The sequence below is a fragment of the Pogona vitticeps genome, chromosome 1 (genome assembly GCF_051106095.1).
Source record: "Pogona vitticeps strain Pit_001003342236 chromosome 1, PviZW2.1, whole genome shotgun sequence".
Lineage (NCBI taxonomy): Eukaryota > Metazoa > Chordata > Lepidosauria > Squamata > Agamidae > Pogona > Pogona vitticeps.
In genome coordinates, this window is record NC_135783.1 from 250048276 (window position 1) to 250066900 (window position 18625).

General features: G+C 42.1%; 1 protein-coding gene across 1 annotated transcript in view; it reads left to right on the top strand.

Moving 5' to 3' along the window:
* Positions 1-18625, top strand: part of B4GALNT4 (beta-1,4-N-acetyl-galactosaminyltransferase 4) — a 251205-nt gene that overhangs the window by 184322 nt on the left and 48258 nt on the right. Inside the window, exons 4-8 of the mRNA XM_072985559.2 lie at positions 2750-2845; positions 3379-3469; positions 4078-4178; positions 8385-8452; positions 17138-17216. Of these exons, the coding sequence (XP_072841660.2) occupies positions 2750-2845; positions 3379-3469; positions 4078-4178; positions 8385-8452; positions 17138-17216 (435 nt within the window). The remainder of the gene's footprint in view (positions 1-2749; positions 2846-3378; positions 3470-4077; positions 4179-8384; positions 8453-17137; positions 17217-18625) is intronic.

An 18625-nucleotide genomic window follows, 5' to 3' on the forward strand; every position in this document is an offset into this window, starting at 1 on the left:
AAACAAAACGTTTTCTAACCCAACTTGCTTAGAAATTGCAAGCTTTTGACTTGGTGCAGGTTTGCCATCCAAATGGAAATCTCTGCATTAGCAGTGTTGGTAATGCATTGCAAGTAGATTTTAGTATTTTCATTACACTTTAACATATTAGAGCAACTCACTGTTCATCCTACTAAAAGGGTAGTCAGTGGGAAGAATGGCAGAATAAGTACACTGAATATAGAAAGCCAATTAATTAGTTGATTGTGCTTAACCAATAGAATAGGCCTCAGAGAATTGAAAAAAAATAATGGGAAAGAAATTAAGAAATAATGAGAGAAAAGTTTGAAGCAGCATGCCAGAAGTGGGGCACATCTTCAGTTGCAAACTTAGATCAATTAAGCCACCACAACTTCTTCCCAAGGAACCCTGGGGATTTTAGATCCATGCGTGGGCTAGAATTTAATGGTGAATTTGGAACATTCTAAGAAAACTACAATTCCCATAGGTGTTTGATAATGAGGCTTCCCTAAGAATTAGAGAAAATATAAGGGCAACTTACATTTGCAGCATAGCTTTGTCTGGTCTTTCATATGGCAGTAAATGTTGATCTTCTGTTTCTGATGGAATGGTATTTTTGGTCATGATAGCTTTGTTGGGTGAGCATCAGCAATCAGCAGATGTATTTGTGGCTTGAACATAAGTGAAGCTGGGCAAGCTTATTTTCCTAGAACGATGTCAGGGGCTAGATACTGAAGATCATTAAGAGCCATAATTGGCATAAATGGCAGTAATGGTTCTCAACTTTGGGTCCCCAGATGTTCTTGGACTAAAACCCCCAGAGGCCTTCACTATTAGTTGTGCTGGCCGAGATTTTTGGGAATTGTAATTCAAGCACTTCTGGGGACCCACGATTGGGAACGACTAGTAGGACAAAAGAAGTACGTAAAAGGTGTTAGTGAGGCAGAGTTACTGTTAATGTGTGGTCTTAATTGTAGAAGAAAGTATTGCCATTCCAATTGCCTGTTAAAATGTTGGCAGTCAGTAATTAACAGATTACTGGTTTGAAGCAAGGAACTGGTAATCCTGGGAAGAAGGTTTCCCTTTCCTTTGTTCCAAGGACGTTTGTATAGCTAGGAAACATCCATATAACCTTTTATGTTAAGGTTACAAGTCATGCTTTGGTTATGGATAGAAGGGCTTTAATGTCATTCATTGGACTGGACAGGATCACTGTATAAGACATAAATAAAAGGTGGTTCAGTTACTGCAAAGTCCTGTTCTACCAGACAAAAACTCCACATACCACTCCAATCTGATGTTTATACAAGAGCCCAAATGGATATTCACAGCCAGCTGTGACTGGAAGACAAATGTTGGGGTGGAAGGGGAAAGTAAATAAGACCCCCAAAAACTTGTGCTAGTAAGTGTTTAATTTGGGTTTTTGTTTCAAAAAATATGGCTAAAAGTTATTAATGAGATGTTTGAGTGACTACATGCATAAAATCCCACCCTTTAGACATCTGTTCTTTTAGCTAGTTAACATCATTGTGTTCCACAGTACTTTTCCCTTCTTAAACCGTAGAGTCTTCTTGCTTCCTACTGATCAAATCCTTCTGTGTTTCTAATTTGGATGATGACTATCTGAATCCGTTGTGAAAACATTGCTATGCTATATTTTATTAGTGTTAATGTTAACCCTTGTTGCTTTTAAAGTGATTTTGTTGTAGAGATCTTAAAATTTAAAGAAAAAAAATAGTAGAATTAATAATGAAGAAAAAGAGTTAGGTAAGAACACAGTCGCTTGAGTGCAGAATGTAGGATTTGAGATGGAGTAATAAAATACATCGTTAGGTTACAGTGTAGAGAAAGATTTATATTTTCACAAAGATGTTCATTAATGTGAGATATGATGGAACAACTCTTGTCCCTTGGCCAAAGCCTGACTTCTAAATATTTTAATAAGTAAAAGTAAAACAGACTGCTGTAGGTATACCCCTGCAACACTGGTGTACCTTGCAGTAATGGCCAGAACCCTATTGGTGCTCAGCTAAGGTTTGTATGAATTCCTGTGCACTTGCTGTGCCTAATTACAGCTAACTAATGAAGTGCCTAAGTAACCTTAGTCACCTGCTTGGTCACTGCTTCATTACACAAGTGAGATGCATCTCAACACCTTGTCAATTAGCTGTGGAAGTCTAAGCACACCTTTCATGAACTCAGGATTCCAGCCCATATCTGTTCTCATATGTACCTAATTTTATCTCTGGTCATCCTTCGAAGTTCCCCCAGTAAATGAGGAAAGGTGGGTGGCAACTAGAGAAAACAGCTTTTCAGTGGAAGCACCCTGATGACATGATAACAGAATGCCCTCTCCAGGGATTCTCATTTAGTGTCTACTTTATAGCGTTTTGGAAGCTGATTTTTAATCTTCCAGGCTTTAGTCATTTAGTTTTTTTAAAAAGTATTTGTACTTTTCAGATCTACATGTAATTGCTGTTCTTCCCTGTTGGTTTGTCATTGGTTTCTGTGGCTGTCTTAATCTGTTTTGCTGTTTTGGTATAGTTTCTTGCTTCCTTGTTTTAAGCTTATTGTGAACCACCCTGAAAGTTGCAGCTATTAGGCAAAAGAAGTAAATAACAGAAGTGTATAAAGTGTGGATGGGGCATATCTTTAGACACACTTGTGTGTGCACATGTACGTACCAATACCAGATAAATAGCCACAGAGAGCTTACATAGAGACTAAATGCTACCATTTTGTTCTGCAGTACAAAGGGAAAGCCAATCTGCATGTTTTTGAAGATTGGTGTGGAGGAGCTGTGGGACATCTAAGAAAGAATCTGCATTTCCCCCTCTATCCTCATGTGAGTACAAGCTGTTCTGAAAGATAAAGATGCCAATGCCTACATTACTTCCAGAAGAGAGGTTTCTGTTTTCTCCTCTGCATGGTAAATATTAGCCACTGTTGCAGTGAATTTGCATTTTGCAAAAACATTTGGCTTGAGCTCAAATACCAATGCTAGAATTCCTTCCACAGATTTGAGCAGACTGGTATCAAGCTATGGTATTCCATTCCCACAGTCATGTCTGTTCCCATGATCATGTCCTGGAGACACAAGACATGCTGTATGAATGAAATATGTAAAGGGCTTCAGTATACACAACTTCATTTAATCATACCAATGATCCATCTGCTTAAGACTCATGTTCTGCACTGACTTCTGAATGACTTCCCCAAAGACACACAGAAGAGACATTTGTAGAAGAACCTTGGCATACATTAATTATCTGTTTTCTGCCATGCAAGCACATGCAAAAATATTGGGCCCTTGTTTGCTCAAAAGCTGTGTTTTTGGATGTTACTCTCACTCTTCCCCTTTTCTCTTCTGGCTCTTAGACACGTACAACGGTAAAAAAGTTGGCTGTATCTCCCAAGTGGAAGAATTATGGGCTACGTATTTTTGGCTACATTCATCCTTTCAAAGATGGTGAGAGGAGTTACTACCCTTGAATTTTGCTTCCAAGGGCTGGGGACAGGCTTACCTCCCTTCAGGCCAGAATATACCTTTGTCCTTCCAGAACATTCCTTCCACCTAATCTATCATATTGGGAGTTGACTGGGCCAGCAGGGGAGCTAGATGATTCCAAAAAAGCATTCTTTGCTCTTTCCATCAGAAGCAATTGCAAAAACCTTCTGTAAAGTTCTGTGTTTGAGGCAGGGCAATCGCAAGATTAAAAACCTCACTCCAGGCTTTGCCAGGAATGACTGTATTTCCTCCCCTCCTCAGGTCCATAAACTTCACAACTTCAAAGAATCTTCTAACTATAGTTCCTGTCTGGACTAGAAATATAAGGAAGCACAGTGTCCTCCATTCATGCACTCCTTTAGAAAACAAAAAGCCAGGTGTTCCTTCAGGCATTCTTTAAGTCCCAGAGCTCTGTCCATAAGAACACTTGCCTAGGTACCTGCCCTTCAACAATGCCGTAAACATCCAGCCCACTAGCCCAGTAATTATTTTCACTCTCACTAAACCATCCTCCTCTTCTGTGCCACTCCTATGTGTAACTCACAGCTCATTTTTATTCTGTCTTGTAGGGGATTTCCAGTTTTCTGTAGCTTCAGATGATAACTCAGAATTCTGGCTCAGCTCTGACGAGACTCCAGCCAATGCACGTGTGGTGGCCTTTGTGGGCAAGGTGGGCATGCATTCTGCCTTTTCTCTTAGCTCCTAACACTGTCATAGGCTTCACAGTAATGGCATCATAGTGTCTTAGACATGCTGCTTCTTGTTTTCTTCTTACAGGCAGTGCCATCTGGCCTCATTTCTCTGATTCCTTGCTGGGGTAGTTGAATGTAAATGGAACTAGTAGTATTGCCATTGGGAGCCATATAAACCTCAAGCCAACTCAGCTGTGATTTTTACATCTGGAGGATGCATAATTATAACCTGGATCTCCAACACAATATACAAATATGTCTATACATGTCAGCTTGTTTTAAATGCTATCATGTTATGGTGGTAATACCTTATGCTGAAGCCCCCCTCCCTTTTTTCTAGTTTAGCTCAGAAGCTAAAACAACCTAATTTGTTCACTAATATTGACCCAAAAGCTGTTGCTTATCATGTGTAGTAAATTGAATTAGAGTAGGCCCATTGAATCAGTGGGGATTTAATAAATTATAATAATAATTGGTAAATCCCATGGATTGAATAGGTCTACTCTAACTGTAACTTACTATATTAAAGTAAGTTGCAAATAAAGTAGAACTATTTGGCTCAGTGGAACTTACAAAGGAGTGGACTCACCCAATTGTCATTGAATCATTTCGCCAATTCCAGTGCAATTTAGTGTACTAAGCAACAGGATACTGGCCATTGATTTTGAGGTTAATCTTATGTCTGTGTACTGATTTGGTGGTTATTTCTCCAGTTTGTTCTGAATGGAAGATAAAACTCAGATTTCCATATTGGTCACTGAGAGGCCCTACAGCTGTATTAGAGAACCAAAAACAAAACAAAACCCAACAAAAACCCTATGTGAACAAATCCCTTTTCTCACTGTAAAAGAGAAATCGCCTTTCAATCTGAGGGCCAGTAAAATAGTTTAGGTTTTAAATGTTGGTTCAGAGTGTGAGCACTTTACTGCATTCGGAAGAACATGCTAAGGAAAAACAGCTGGGCATTAAATAGCATCATGGAGAAAGATTCAGTTTTTTAACATTTTCATTCAGTCTTAATGAAATACTGTACAGTGTCTTAAAATGTTTAAAAGCAACTCTGCAATATCCCTTTATCTATGTTGCAAACAACCTCCTCTCAATTTGGTCCAGGGCTTAGATTTTTCTTTGTATTTAATGCTAATAACCTGTTAGAGGTGATGAGGAATCAGCAAAAGATTTCATTCTGCAAGGTTAAGCCTTTGCAGGTCTGCCCCTAGGTTACATGGGGCTGCATACATTACATGTGTTTATGTGCGATGTGAGTAACAGCTCCGGTGGATTGCACAACACCCCAGACTACACTACTGAATACTCAGACTGTGCCATCAACCACACCTTCTTATAAATAGGAGTGCTTTCTTTGCTGAAATGTTGGAGTGATTGCTTTTAGAAGTTATGCATCTTCTAGCTATCCACTATATTCTATTTTCAGACTTTCTGGACTTAGGAATCCTGATAGGCAGGTTTCCCAGTTGTGGTGCTTTGCTACTGAACCTGCTTACAAAACTCCATGCAGATCCCCACATTAAGCATACAGTATGAAGATCTCAGCAACCACAGATGTACCAGGCATTGGTCAGTGAGGTACATACAAGCAAACCCACAGCCCCTTTCCAGCGTCAAGGTCCATCCATTTTGCAAGAGAATGCTTTTATCAGCCTGCAGCCTAGACCAGAGATAGGAAAAGTGGGGTTGTCCAAATCAGTTGAGCTGCAAATCCCCAGAATTCTTCACTATTGGTTATGCCAGGCAAGGCTGCTGAGAACTGCAGTCCAAAAATGTCGGAGGGCTCAATTTTTCCCAACAGATGGGAAATAAAATAAAAAAATAAAAATAAAATTACAAACGAACAAAAAGAAAAAACCATAATAACTGCTGTCAGCTAGTTGAAGATTAGCAAGTCTTATGCTAAAGGCATATTTTTCTTAGTATATGCTTGGGCCTGGTAACTGTGACTAATCTTCAAGCTCTTCCTCTGAAAAGGCACTTGTGCTTAAAAGTGTTTAGATTGTGATTTTTCAGAAAGCTTCAACCAGCCCTGTAAGGTCAGTGAGTCTGACTCCTGAATATTTCCCTAAGGGCCCTACAGAAATTTATATACCGTATTTGCCGGCGTACAAGGCGACTGGCCGTATAAGACGACGGCCCAACATTTCCACTCAAAATATAGAGTGGACGGCTCTGTTGCGGCGCCGGCTGCCAGGGGCTCTGCCCGGGCCCGCCCTGGAAGTTCATGGCCGGCAGGGAGGAGGGCAAGGAAGAGGGGAAGAGTCTGCGTGGGCAGCGGCAGGAGGAGGAGGAGAAGGAAGAGGGGAAGCGGGCAGGTGGCAGGCGAGCGCACGCGCAGCTGGCTCAGCAGCAAGAGGGCGAGGAAGAGGGGGAGAGGCTGCGTGGGCGGCGGCAGGAGGAGGAGGAGGAAGAGGGGAAGCGGGTGGGTGGCGGGAGAGCGAGCACGCAGCTGGCTCAGCGGCGCGGGGCGGCGGGCTCTGGTCGCTCAGGCATGGCCGTCTCTGCTTCCCTTCCTCCATCCGGACCGACTGCCTGCCTGCCCACCTGCCTTCCTCCCCGGCCAGCGCGGCCCCACGTCACTCACTCAACGGCAGCTCCTTCTTTGTTCAAATGAAGTGCCCCCGGCGTACAAGATGACCCCCCCCCACTTGGAGACATGTTTTTTGGGCCAAAAAAGTCATCTTGTACGCCAGCAAATACGGTACCTCACGGGAAAAATCAGAAGCCTGTGTTCACCACAACTAGCATTTATCCCATTTAATTCCAGAATGAAATCAGATCATCATTTCCAACCATATCATTTGGGTATGAGTATCAAGGTGCAAGTCTTTTCATTGTTGCCATAATTCCAGGCAAGATCAACTTGTCTAATTCTACAAGCTTTATTCATATACATTCTATTTTCCATAGGTGCAAAAATATTTCAAAACTGTTGAAAACATATGAAAGTCTTTCAGCCATGTGAACACTAGGCACAAATTCTTAAAAACATATGAAACCTAAATTTAAGTTGTAGGCAAATACTTAAGGTAGAATTCATTCCAATGTACAGGAGCATAAAAAGTACAATAGAGTAACAAAAATAATGTTTTAATTGCACTCTAACATGCAAGAGCTTGTAGCCTAAAAAGGCACAGTGAAAAAGCAGAAATATAACTCTAAAATACCAAAGTTTTAAGGAATAAAAACATATTAAGGAAAATAACTTTCTTAGCCTTTAAGCATACTAAGAATACACACAAAATAATTCTAAATGTTCACCCAGCCAAACTGGTTTGAATCTATGGAGGAAAATTCATATTCTCCTCATCTGTTACTGCTGTTACATGTTTGTTGTTCATATCCAGTATGTGTGGTGTGTTGCCTTGCGATGAGCTGAATGTGTTTCTTGTGCCTCCATATATTTATAGTTCTTTCAAATGTAAATGTCTGACTTTTGCTGGACCTGTAAGTACAGGGTCCTGATACACCAGCAGACAATTTTATAATAAGAATTTCAATTGCTTTTACAATCCCTGTTAATAGCTCTTATGTCTGATGAAATGGACTTGCCCATGAAAGCTCAAATTTAAAAAAAAATAAGATTTGGTCTTTAAGATGCCACTATGTTTTTGTCTTGTTTTGCTCTTTATTTTCATTTTGTTTTCATCTATAATGCCTGTTGAATATAGATCTTGTGAATCAGAACCTGGCAAGCTGCCACCTTGATGATAAGCACTATTTTTGTGACTACCAGTTTCAGAGCCTACAGATTTCAATGGGATGAAACTATAAGGATCTAATAAAATAAAGTATATAAAATCACAGGATCTGAAATACCATGGACCTAACATATTACAAAACAATTATTTCAATACATTTTCAATTCTTTCCTTTGCAGCTGTCATTTGTGAACTTGTTCAACTGTCAGTAATATTATTGCTTCCAGACTTGGTTGGACATCTGGTTGTTTAGCAGTAACTTAGTAAACTCCGACTTGAACCTCATTTTTAAAATGCGGTGTACATTTTTCCAGAATGCTTTTTCTATGCCCGCGTAATAATTGTAACACATTATACATTCAAAATTCCACATTTTAACAGCACCATTTGGCATCATTTTTTGTATTCAAGTTGCTTTTGTCAACTGTTGGACTTGGTGTCTACGTTCACATCCTTTCTTCTCTTCTTTAGCTGGGTTCTGAGTGGACTGCCCCAGGAGAGTTTACAAAATTCAGCTCACAGGTCTCCAGGCCAATCCGGTATGTATGGACGCCCTTTCCTCACAATTTCCAGAGCAAAATTGGGGAAGAGAGGCATTGGAGGTGGGGGGGGGGTAAGGAAATTCGACAAAGTTGTGGAAGTTAGGTCTTCCATGGCTCTTGACCAAGAAACACCATTGAAGTCTCAATGCCAGTTGCTGCCGAGGGATGTTGCTGCTGTGTGCGTATAATTTATGTCTGACCTCTATTAGAAAGCGAATACTTGGCTTTTAGTTGGATCCAGCAGCTGTGCTTTGTGTAGTTATTTCAAATCACCTCCTAACAAGTAAGCATATGTTGTCATTTAGATTCCTGCATCTTTTATTTGTTTAAGTGCTGGAGGGATAAAAAAGAGGGAAAACAGAATCGTCTCCATTTTGAAGTATGTAGGTATGTTACTACACAGAACGCTTTGCCAAACATTTTCATACACTTACAGCAACTTAGATGGCTCAACTAATTTTTTATTTGATAACTCTTACTCTCTGCAAGCTGACAATAGTTGTCTTTGCCAGCATTTTCAGTATGGCATTCCTCATTAGCACAGTTCAAAAACTGTACATAAACAAGACACTCGGAAGAATGATGAAGGCCATGGAACAGCAGAGGCACAATATGTTATTTTTCCTTTAAGCAGTACTTTAAATTTGTGAAGTGCTTTACAAGCCTTTATTGTCCTGGTACTTAATGAAAATTCAAACAAGGACTCTGTGAGGAGATTATGGTTTTCCAAGTTTTCAGATGGGAAATTGGTGGGAAATTGAGAAAAAGATAAATTTACTTGCTGACTTAAAGTGAAAGAGTGAGGTAGAGAAAGAATGTTGACCCCCAGTCTCTCAGATCTAAGGATAGCTGTATCCCTTGGGGGCAGCCTGATGTGGCAAATGAATAATCATTTCCATAAATTTGTTCCTTCATTAGCCCTTCTCCGTTTCTGAGTTTCTCCCTGCTTCTTCCTTCCTCTGCTCTCCTGCTCTTTTCCACCCTCCTTCTTTTGTCTTTCTTCCAGGCTTGTCAGTTTGAAGCTACTTTCGGCGTAGATTTGAAGCCTGTCAGCTCCCCCTCCTGTTGCTTTTCCTCCTTGTTTGACACTGCTTTGGATTTAGCTGGCAGCAATCTTCTGGGCCTGTCTTTGCCTGCTCCATCAACTCACTGTCAAACCCAGTAGTCCTTGACACTTTGTAGCTCCGGTCTTTCCCTCCCACTTTGCGTCACTCCCTGTAGTGCCGTCTCGTTTGGCCTTGTGTGGTGCTGTAATGGCAGACATTTAGACTTGGAAGGGGCATGGGAGGCTATCTGGGCCAACCTCTGAGATCACTGAAGGATCTACAACGAGAGAGGCAACTGCAGCATCTGTGACAAAACAGGCCATCCAGACTTTGCTTAAATGTCTCTCACAAAAGAGAGCTCTCTGCCTCCTGGGCCATTCTGTTCTAAAGGAAGTCACGACTAGAGTAGGTGCGTTTGAATCAATGGAATGTACAAAGGAATTGACTCACCAAACCCCACCGATACAATGGGCCTACTCTAGTCCAACTTACCATGTTAAGCAACAGGATATCAGCCAGTATGCTACAACAATAAACGCCTGGAATCAGCTGGTGATTGCCCTTTACAAACTAGAAAGGTTTAGTCAGTACATAGCTGTTGTGTTTTAAGAGAACAGAATGGGGTGGCGGTGTTGAAATAGGCCAGTGGGAAAACATTTCCAGGTTGATGAACTGTTCTCTTCTTTATAGTAGCCCATGGACTGCTATTATGTGTGCTATATAAATACATTTGTGTACCTTTTGGCACAGCTTTGCTTGGTGTGGGTGTGTGGGTGATATATTCTGTGCTGTGCCCTCAGACTGGCAGAAAGGACAAATGTGAAGAACGGGGCATGCAGAGTTTTCTTGTTAGGGTCAAGCTCTGAAATAACAGTGAAGATGCATGTTGAATGCTTATTGCTTCCCCCAGCTGCTGGGGGAAAGAAATGAGGGAAGGCGTCCAAATGCTTGGAGGAGGTTGGGGGGAGTATGAATGGAGAAGCACCTGCCCAGAGAATAGAGGAACCCAATGCTGGACATACTGGCAGATTTCCAGCACATGTCGTCATGCTGGTGCATCAGCAGGGTGAATAAATGTAGGGTTTGTCTCTGTCTATTGGTGAAATAATACAACTTTAAGTAGTGAAGGGAAATAGTTAAGTTCCCATACATGCTGGGAAGTATTGTGGCTTCTGACCATTTTTTTTTGCTCTTCAGTTTCTTTGAAGTAGGGAACATAAGCACTTAAATACAGAGCATGAGAATTTGGTACAGTTAAATCTCATGTTTGGTTTTGGGTCTTTTGTTTTATTTTGGACTAGTTTCTCCTTTTTCCCTGCTCCTAAACTTCATCCTGTTATGTAGCCATAATGTGCACCATAGGTTAAAAAGCACTTTAGTGACAGGAGGAAATTGAGCCTAACCATAATCTAGTCCACAGTAGTACTGTTAACATCATTTCATTTTCGTAGACATTGGGACACCCAGTAGAGCAAAGTGAATCACCTGGCTCAGGTTATCTCAGAGTATGGCAGAGGCAGGAATAGACTGTGCAGAGGTGTGATTTCCTAATTACAATTCTTGGGACAAGAATTTTGAGGAGGATTTTTGGTTTTTTTGAGGGGGGGCAAATAGTCCAAATTAGGGCCGTGGTGGTGCTGCGGGTTAAACCACAGAAGCCTCTGTCCTGTAAGGTCAGAAGACCAGCAGTTGTAAGATCAAGTCCATGCGACGGAGTGAGCTCCCTTCGCTTGTCCCACTCCTGCCAGCCTAGTGGTTCGGAAGCATGCAAATGCGAGTAGATAAATACGGACCACCTTGGTGGGAAGGTAACAGCGTTCCATGTCTACTCGCGCTGGACACATGACCATGGAAACTGTCTTCAGACAAATGCTGGCTCTACAGCAGTGGTGTTGAACTGTGGCCCTCCAGATGTTCTTGGACTTCAACTCCCAGAAGCCTTCACCACCACCTCTGCTGGCCAGGATTTCTGGGAGTTGAAGGCCAAGAACATCTGGAGGGCCACAGTTCGACACCACTGCTCTACAGCTTGGAAACGGAGATGAGCACCGCCCCCTAGAGTCCGACACAACTGGGCTAAATGTCAAGGGAAACCTTTACCTTTACCTTCAATAGCCCAAAGACCACAAAATTGCATTCTGCCCATACTTATGATACTAACAATCAGGTACACATCCTCCAGCATTGTCCCCTCCACTTCGAACCTCCCCAGAGGGAAAATCTGGCCATGGACCTATAACTTTTCTTTCTCTTGCTTTATTTTTTCCTTATTTACTTTTTCTTTCTCTGGGTGTGGCAGGGGGGTGGTCTGGGGGGGAGTGGTTTCTTGTTGGTATTCCTTTTCTTTTTAAGTTTTAATTTTAAGTTGTTTATTTGATTATTGTTTAATTTAAATGTGTATTTTTATGTTATGGTTTGGATTAATTTTGTTAACCTTGTTACCACTGTATTGTTTACTTGTATTAATTTGGTATATTTTTTGGTCTCTTCTTTTACTTTTCTTTTGTTTGACATGGAGTGGAAGGCTTGCCCCCCCCAGCAGGGGTCCTTTGAACATCTGAGTAATTACGGGTAGAGGGAGGTATGGTGATGGCACAGTTCCTACTCATTTCAAAAGGACGGTGAACAGATGTTTGAAGGCTGTTCACTGTTCTGGCACTGTGACCAACTGTCAGTCTTGAGGTAGTCAGACCAGCCGTCCCTCCACTCTAAATCTGGTGCTCCTGATGCCGGGTCTGTATCCAACAAATCTCAGATTATTCAAGACCTTATTCTGGAGGAGGATGCAGACCTGCCATGCATAACCAAAACTTGGATGGGCGGGGAAGGGGGACAGACTCTTGCCTGTCCTTCTGGTTATGCAGTCTAGTACCAGGGTAGACTTGAGGGGCGGGGGGAGGAAGTAGCCATTGTTTATAGAAACACTCTGGTTATTAGGCACTCTGCGGTGGTGAAGCCAGGCCCTCCACATGTCTATTGGGGCCAGGGTCCTTTCCACTGTCAGATGACTCCTATTGGGGAGATGTTCTCCCAATATTTGAAGATGGCTCTCATATCTCCTCATAGTTTCTCAAGGCTAAACATGTGCAACTTCTTCAACCATTCTTCATAAGGCTTGGTTTGAAGACCTTTGATTTCCATACTTGGCATGTGCTCCTGTTTTAAGGTAGGAGCTTTATGAAGGGGTATGTCTTTCATTTCAGGAGGCTGCGGTTTGTATAAATTAGAAAGCAGGGAGTGTTATGCTATAAAATGGATTTTTTTCCTCCCCAACCCCAGCATTTAGGCCAGAGTTTCCCCTTCTTTATGTTTCATCATTTACAGGCTTGAGGTGCATGTTGAGATCTGCTATGAGGTGACTTTAAAAGGATTTTAAAAAGATTCTTGTGGCAATTTAATTACAAGCATTTTCCTGTAGCAGAAATGTCTCAATAAAACTCTTGGTCTTTAAGATGCCACAAGATTCTTGAATTTCCTATAGTAGAGTAACATGGCTTTCCCTGGTTTTTTTAAGGCCTTAGTTACAGTGTAATTTTTTATCAGATGAAAATAAGGCCAGAGAAGGGCCATAATCTGGTTCTAGAATGATCTATTCTGATCTATTTACAAGCCTTTCTCTCTGAAATTTATTCAGACTTTATTGAATAAATGGATTTCAAATGATACATTTACAACGTGGTTTCTTAATCCTTTAACACATTCCTTTCTTAATTACCCATTCATTTGTATTAGCTGGCTGGGTAGCTCAGTGAATTAGTTATCTGGCTGCAGAGACAAAGGTTGGGTATTTGATTCCCTACTGTGCTTCCTGAGAGTAGAGCCAGCCTGTGTAGCCTTGCGCAAGCTGCACGGTCTCAGAGCTGCCCCCAGAAGAAGGAAATGGTAAACGACTTCTGAGTATTCTCTGGCTGGAAAACCCTGAAAAGAGTTGCCATAAGTCAGAATTGACTTGATGGCACATGATGATGATGATGATGATGATGATGATGACAACGACAACCACAACCACAACGACAACGACAACGATTCATTTATATTGGGGATAATTTGTCAGAGCCTATACCCAAAGGCCCATCTTATTCCACCTCATTCCCTTTTTCCTTCTGCTTAGAATGGGTGGAGCTGCATCCTGACCCCTTACAGATTGGTTCACAAAGACAACATACACGATTCCTGGAACCCCAGGGCCTACCATTCAGTAATACTCCATAGGTGTGTGGTTATGTGTGAATACACGGCAGCTTTCCTAACAGATCATTAGCTGGGGACAATTCAGTGCAGTAATCTAATTAGGGAGCCGATGAAAGAAAGCAGGAGGGAAGGGAAGGGCAGAAATTGGCAGTGGCAGCAAGAATAGTTTGAACACATTTGCCATGTACAGTTCAGTGAAGCAGCTGATTGGAGCTTAGCCAACTTCAGATAGCAAAAGCCCGGTATATGTCCCAGAGTTCCCAAGGGAAATTAGAGAGGTTCTTTCCTTCTTCAGCTGAACCACAGCTGTGTGGAAGAGACTGTAGTGTTTCTGGTTTGCATAGTTTGGATACACGGAGCAGCACACACATCCCCACAAATGGCCAGATGGGCTAATGAAAATTCCTTTATATTTTATAATACATGATGGGATATAATACTATGTGAAACATTATTCAAGCCTGGCCAAAATATATGGTTTTAACTGTCGCAGCTGTCCCACCTCATTACTGACCTGCACCTCTCCTTTCCTGTTTCAGTTTTGGGGCTTCACACTGCTCTGTTGCTGCACTCAGCACCTCTCCTGCGTTGGTCAGAGCTGTGCCGCCCCCTTAGCTAAAGGCATCCAGCCTTCTCTAGCTTTGTGCCCATCAGATGTTTCAGGCTACAACTTCCATCAGTCCCAGTAAGCACATTACCAGTAGTCCAGGATGATGGTAGCTGCAATCCCAGATATCTAGAGGGCACTGGGTTGGGAAAGGCTGTTCAAAATGAAGCAAGAGCAATAGTTTTGACGATTCTGTCTCTCTCTCCTGCTGCTCCAAAGTTTGTTGTAATATACTGAGAGCTCAACATTTTTGCAAAATGATGATGCATTCTCCGTTGTTTCACTTGAGCAAACCAGTAACCAGGGGCACCACAAGACCTCATTTTAGGCTAGGAAGTAACTGAACGAAGATCTTTCTTTTTCCTTTGCTTATGTCAGACTGAGTCTTGCCTTGCCCACACCTGAGAATCCCTTGCCTGTGATGAAGAAGCAAAATTCTCCAACCTTGTGGCATTTGTGTTGGAAATGAATCCAGTGTCCCATGTATTTGTTGTTGTGGTCAGCTTAACACAGGGAACCCTCTGCCTCCCTGTGTGAGATACAGATATAGTTTCCATGACAGCAGCAACATGTAACACACTAAACCAGCAAGTGTGTGAGAGAAGGATATTAGGAGTTCCCTACTATGGCTTATCAGGACTGACAGGGAGCAGCAACAGAACAGCAGGATCTTGGCTGCAACCGCAGCATCTGTGTCTTGCCTCTTGTCAACCAAATCGGGGGGGGGGCATCCATCAGTTCCGGAATGGCTCATCACATTCTCCATGTGCCACCACCTCCTCCTCCTCTTCCTTTTTCTTTTTTCCCTAAAAGGCCTGTCATGTATTGTTTAAAAATGTGCACACTCTCCTTTTCAGCTTACATGTTTGAGCTCTCAGTGACTGGAGATTTTCATAGCCTATCCCATTTTGCTATGTACCTTTTTCAAGAAACCATTGCCAATGTCATTTACACCCTGCTGCGGTGTAATTTGGACTCTGGTTCAGTATTTTACTTATAAGGTAGTCAGAATTCAGTTGGGAAGAGAGTGAGAGAAAATGTTTTCTTAGAGCCATGATAATTGTGCACAGATGACTGAACCCATATGTGCAGTGTCTGATGCAGGCTGTGTTACCAAAGAAGGCTGAAGCTGGGCTTCTCGTGATCAGCAAGCAGAATCTCTGCAGGATACACATGCTTTTACTCCATTTTCTATAGGGCACTCTATTCCCGGTTTCCTATAACCTGATTTCTCTTCCTGTTACTATCAGTTATGTGCCAGTTCACTGGTAAAATGAGGGACTGGGGTTTTAAGGAGGAGCATATGGGAAGATAGAGCTATGACCTCTCCTACTTTAATTCCCCACAGCCCATTTGCCTTGGGCAGTTTTCTCCAGCTTAGTTTACCTTTCAGCATGCGAACTGAGCTGGAAGAAAAGTGCCTGAAGTGAAGATGGTCTGCAAAAATGTAAGCTCCTCTCACCTGTATGCCTCTTTCGATATTAAAAGCAGATTTCCCACCCCCACCCCCGGTTTACATATAAAAGGGCAAGGACATAATTAAAAAATCATCGCTGCTGCCATCTAGTCTCATTTGACCCAGAACATTTATAAAGCACTTTTAAGTGTTTGCACATTTTGTGCAAATAATTTCAGTCATTCCGACAAAGCAGACTGTTGTTATTTCTGTTCATTTTCTGTCTTCAGTAGAGCTAGGGAGGAGAGAGCTGTGGTCTAGCATTTGGGGGCTTGCCTAAGAGACTTGGCAAGATTATGAGGGAGGTAACACTTGAATAACAACCATTTCAAACCAAGCCTGGATCCTTTTTTGCTCTACCCCTGTGTCTTGCTTTTGCCCTCTCTCTCCATTGCCAAGGTGCTCCTAATTCAGCAAAAGAGTTGAGTCTTGACTTTATAATGTGTTGTGTCAACTGGGTAACTTCAGCAAATGTCTGTTCAATTTGTGACTGGAGAATCTGAATTTCCTTTAGTCAGAATTGACAAATGGAGGGGAGAGCGCAGCAGGGGTTTCACACAAAGAATGTTGTTGAGCAAGTTTCTTGCACAGCCTTTTCATGTTATCCTGCAAAGAGGATTCAAGAGATTTAGGCATTTAGATAGTAGAAAGAGGAGCTTGACCAGAGAAAGCCCTGTGAGGTTGTTTTTTTGTTTTCTCTTCTCGTGGATCCTGCTGAAGCTCCCAGTTACAGCACCAGGCTCCTCAGTGCTCCTAAGCAAGGAAATGGCAGTGCGAAAAGCAAATAGCATTGCTCTTTTGCTTATCTTTTCTCTCTCTCTGGGTTCACAGAATATTTATTGCTGCACAATCGTCGTGAATAGGATGGGGGGGGGCGACCTTATGCCGTTCAGCTGTTTAGAACTACAACTACAGCATGCTCCCTTACCACTGGACCTGCTGACAAGGGCTTATTTATGGGAGTTACAGTCAAAAATAGCTGGAGGACACCAGCTTGTCTTTCATTGGTTTAGGAAATGTCCACATCTAAAGTTTCTATTCCTTACTCCTCATCCCATCCCAATGCAGTTGCACTCATTTATGTAGTATTTATTACATTTGTATGTCACCTTTCCTCCAGGGAGCATACAGTAAGGCCGTGCACATGGTTGTCTTGCTCCCTATGTTATCCTCACACAAGGATCCTGTATGGTAGGCAACACAGAGATTTTCATGGCAGAGATTTGAACTCAGGTATCCTGACTGGTAGTCCCAAACTCCCCAAGTACTACACCAGACTGGCTGAGAGTCCATTAGGGAAAGAGGTGTGATAAACCTAGAAGTCTATAACTGTGGGGGTACAGTTTCTGTTTTCTAACAGTCTCCTCTTCCCCTCCCCACAGTGTCCTCTCTTCCAGACGCTATTACTTCGAGCTGCTCCACAAACAGGATGACCGTGGATCAGATCATGTGGAAGTTGGTGTAAGTAAATTTAGTTGCACTGTTTCCCTTTTCAGGTACGGTCATCTGAGTTAAGAATGCTTTTAGAAATTTGAGAAAGAGAAACACCTCTGGCCCTTCTGTTTTCTGGTCTCCAGCTAAAAACGATGGCAGCAAATAAATTGTCCCTGTCCGTCAGACAAATATCCTACAGAGCATTTTTTTACCAGAACTTCAGCTTGTTTGTAGAAAAGCAGTGTCTGGACATAGTGTGCCCTACAATCCTTGTTTTGCCAGCCAAACCAAGCAGAAGGAAATGTAGAGGGTTCCCCCTCCCCTTAACCTCCTTGATAGGTTTTTAGAATAAAGCAGAGTACAAGAAAAGGAAAGAGAGAGATTGGTCCCCAAGTCCTTTCTCTCTTGCCGCAGAGCTTGAGAATGTCTTTTCTCCTTAAAATTAATTGTGTCCCTCTCTGGGGAAAGAGCCAGGGAGAGTGTGAGGAGGATTTCCTAGCTGGTAATTTCTTAAACTCTTTTATTCTCAAGATAAAACGTCTCCCATCTCCTAGAAACTTCAAAATAGCCTCATTTTCACGCCTCTCAGTGGAGCTGTGTTCCCTTTACAGAAGCCTTCGATGCACTGCAGGCTGCTGGAGGTGAAATATTGGTCTTTTTAAAGAGGCTCCATTCATTCCACTTCTAAATTAAAAGGAAGAAGAGCTACTCAGTGTCAGTGCCTTCCCTCCTCCCAATGGCTATCTCTCACCATTGTGAAGTCCCTGCCAAATGATTCTAGGTCACCCTAGCAGGTGTATCTCACAGAGCACAGGAAATATGAAAAATGCTGCATGAGATTAGCTTTGCTTTTCGACTGCACCAGTTCCTTGCGCTTCTGAGGAGTAAGAAGCACAAATGCATGCAACATAGTTCTCCCTGCTCAACAGCTTTTTTTAGCCTGTGTAAATACCAAGTTTGCAGAATGATCTGCATTGAGTCTGTCTTGGCACAAGTGTATAAAACAAATGAACATTGAGACATAAATGTTTTTTTTTTAACTTTAAACAATGCCCTCTGGCTTCAGGACAAACAGAAATATATAGACCCGGCATATGGTGAGGTGAAAAGGCTGCAACCTGTATGAAACACCCAATGGGACAGGTCAGCTCATCTTTAGAAATACTACTAATGGGTCTGAATAGCAAGTTTTTAAAACTCTTTTCTGCTGAAACACTAGATTATGTTCCTGATGAGGAACACATGTAAGCTCTTCCTCTTTTTTTTTACAATGCATACAGATATCCATAATCTGAATGCTGAACCTGCGGTAGAAGTGAGTTACAGTATTTTGCTGAAGATCACACCTTCTCTCCTGCTTTCAGGGGAAACTACAGTAGTTCTCTGTATTTGCAGTAGAAACCAGCAGCAATGGATCTCTGAGGTTAGACCAGATA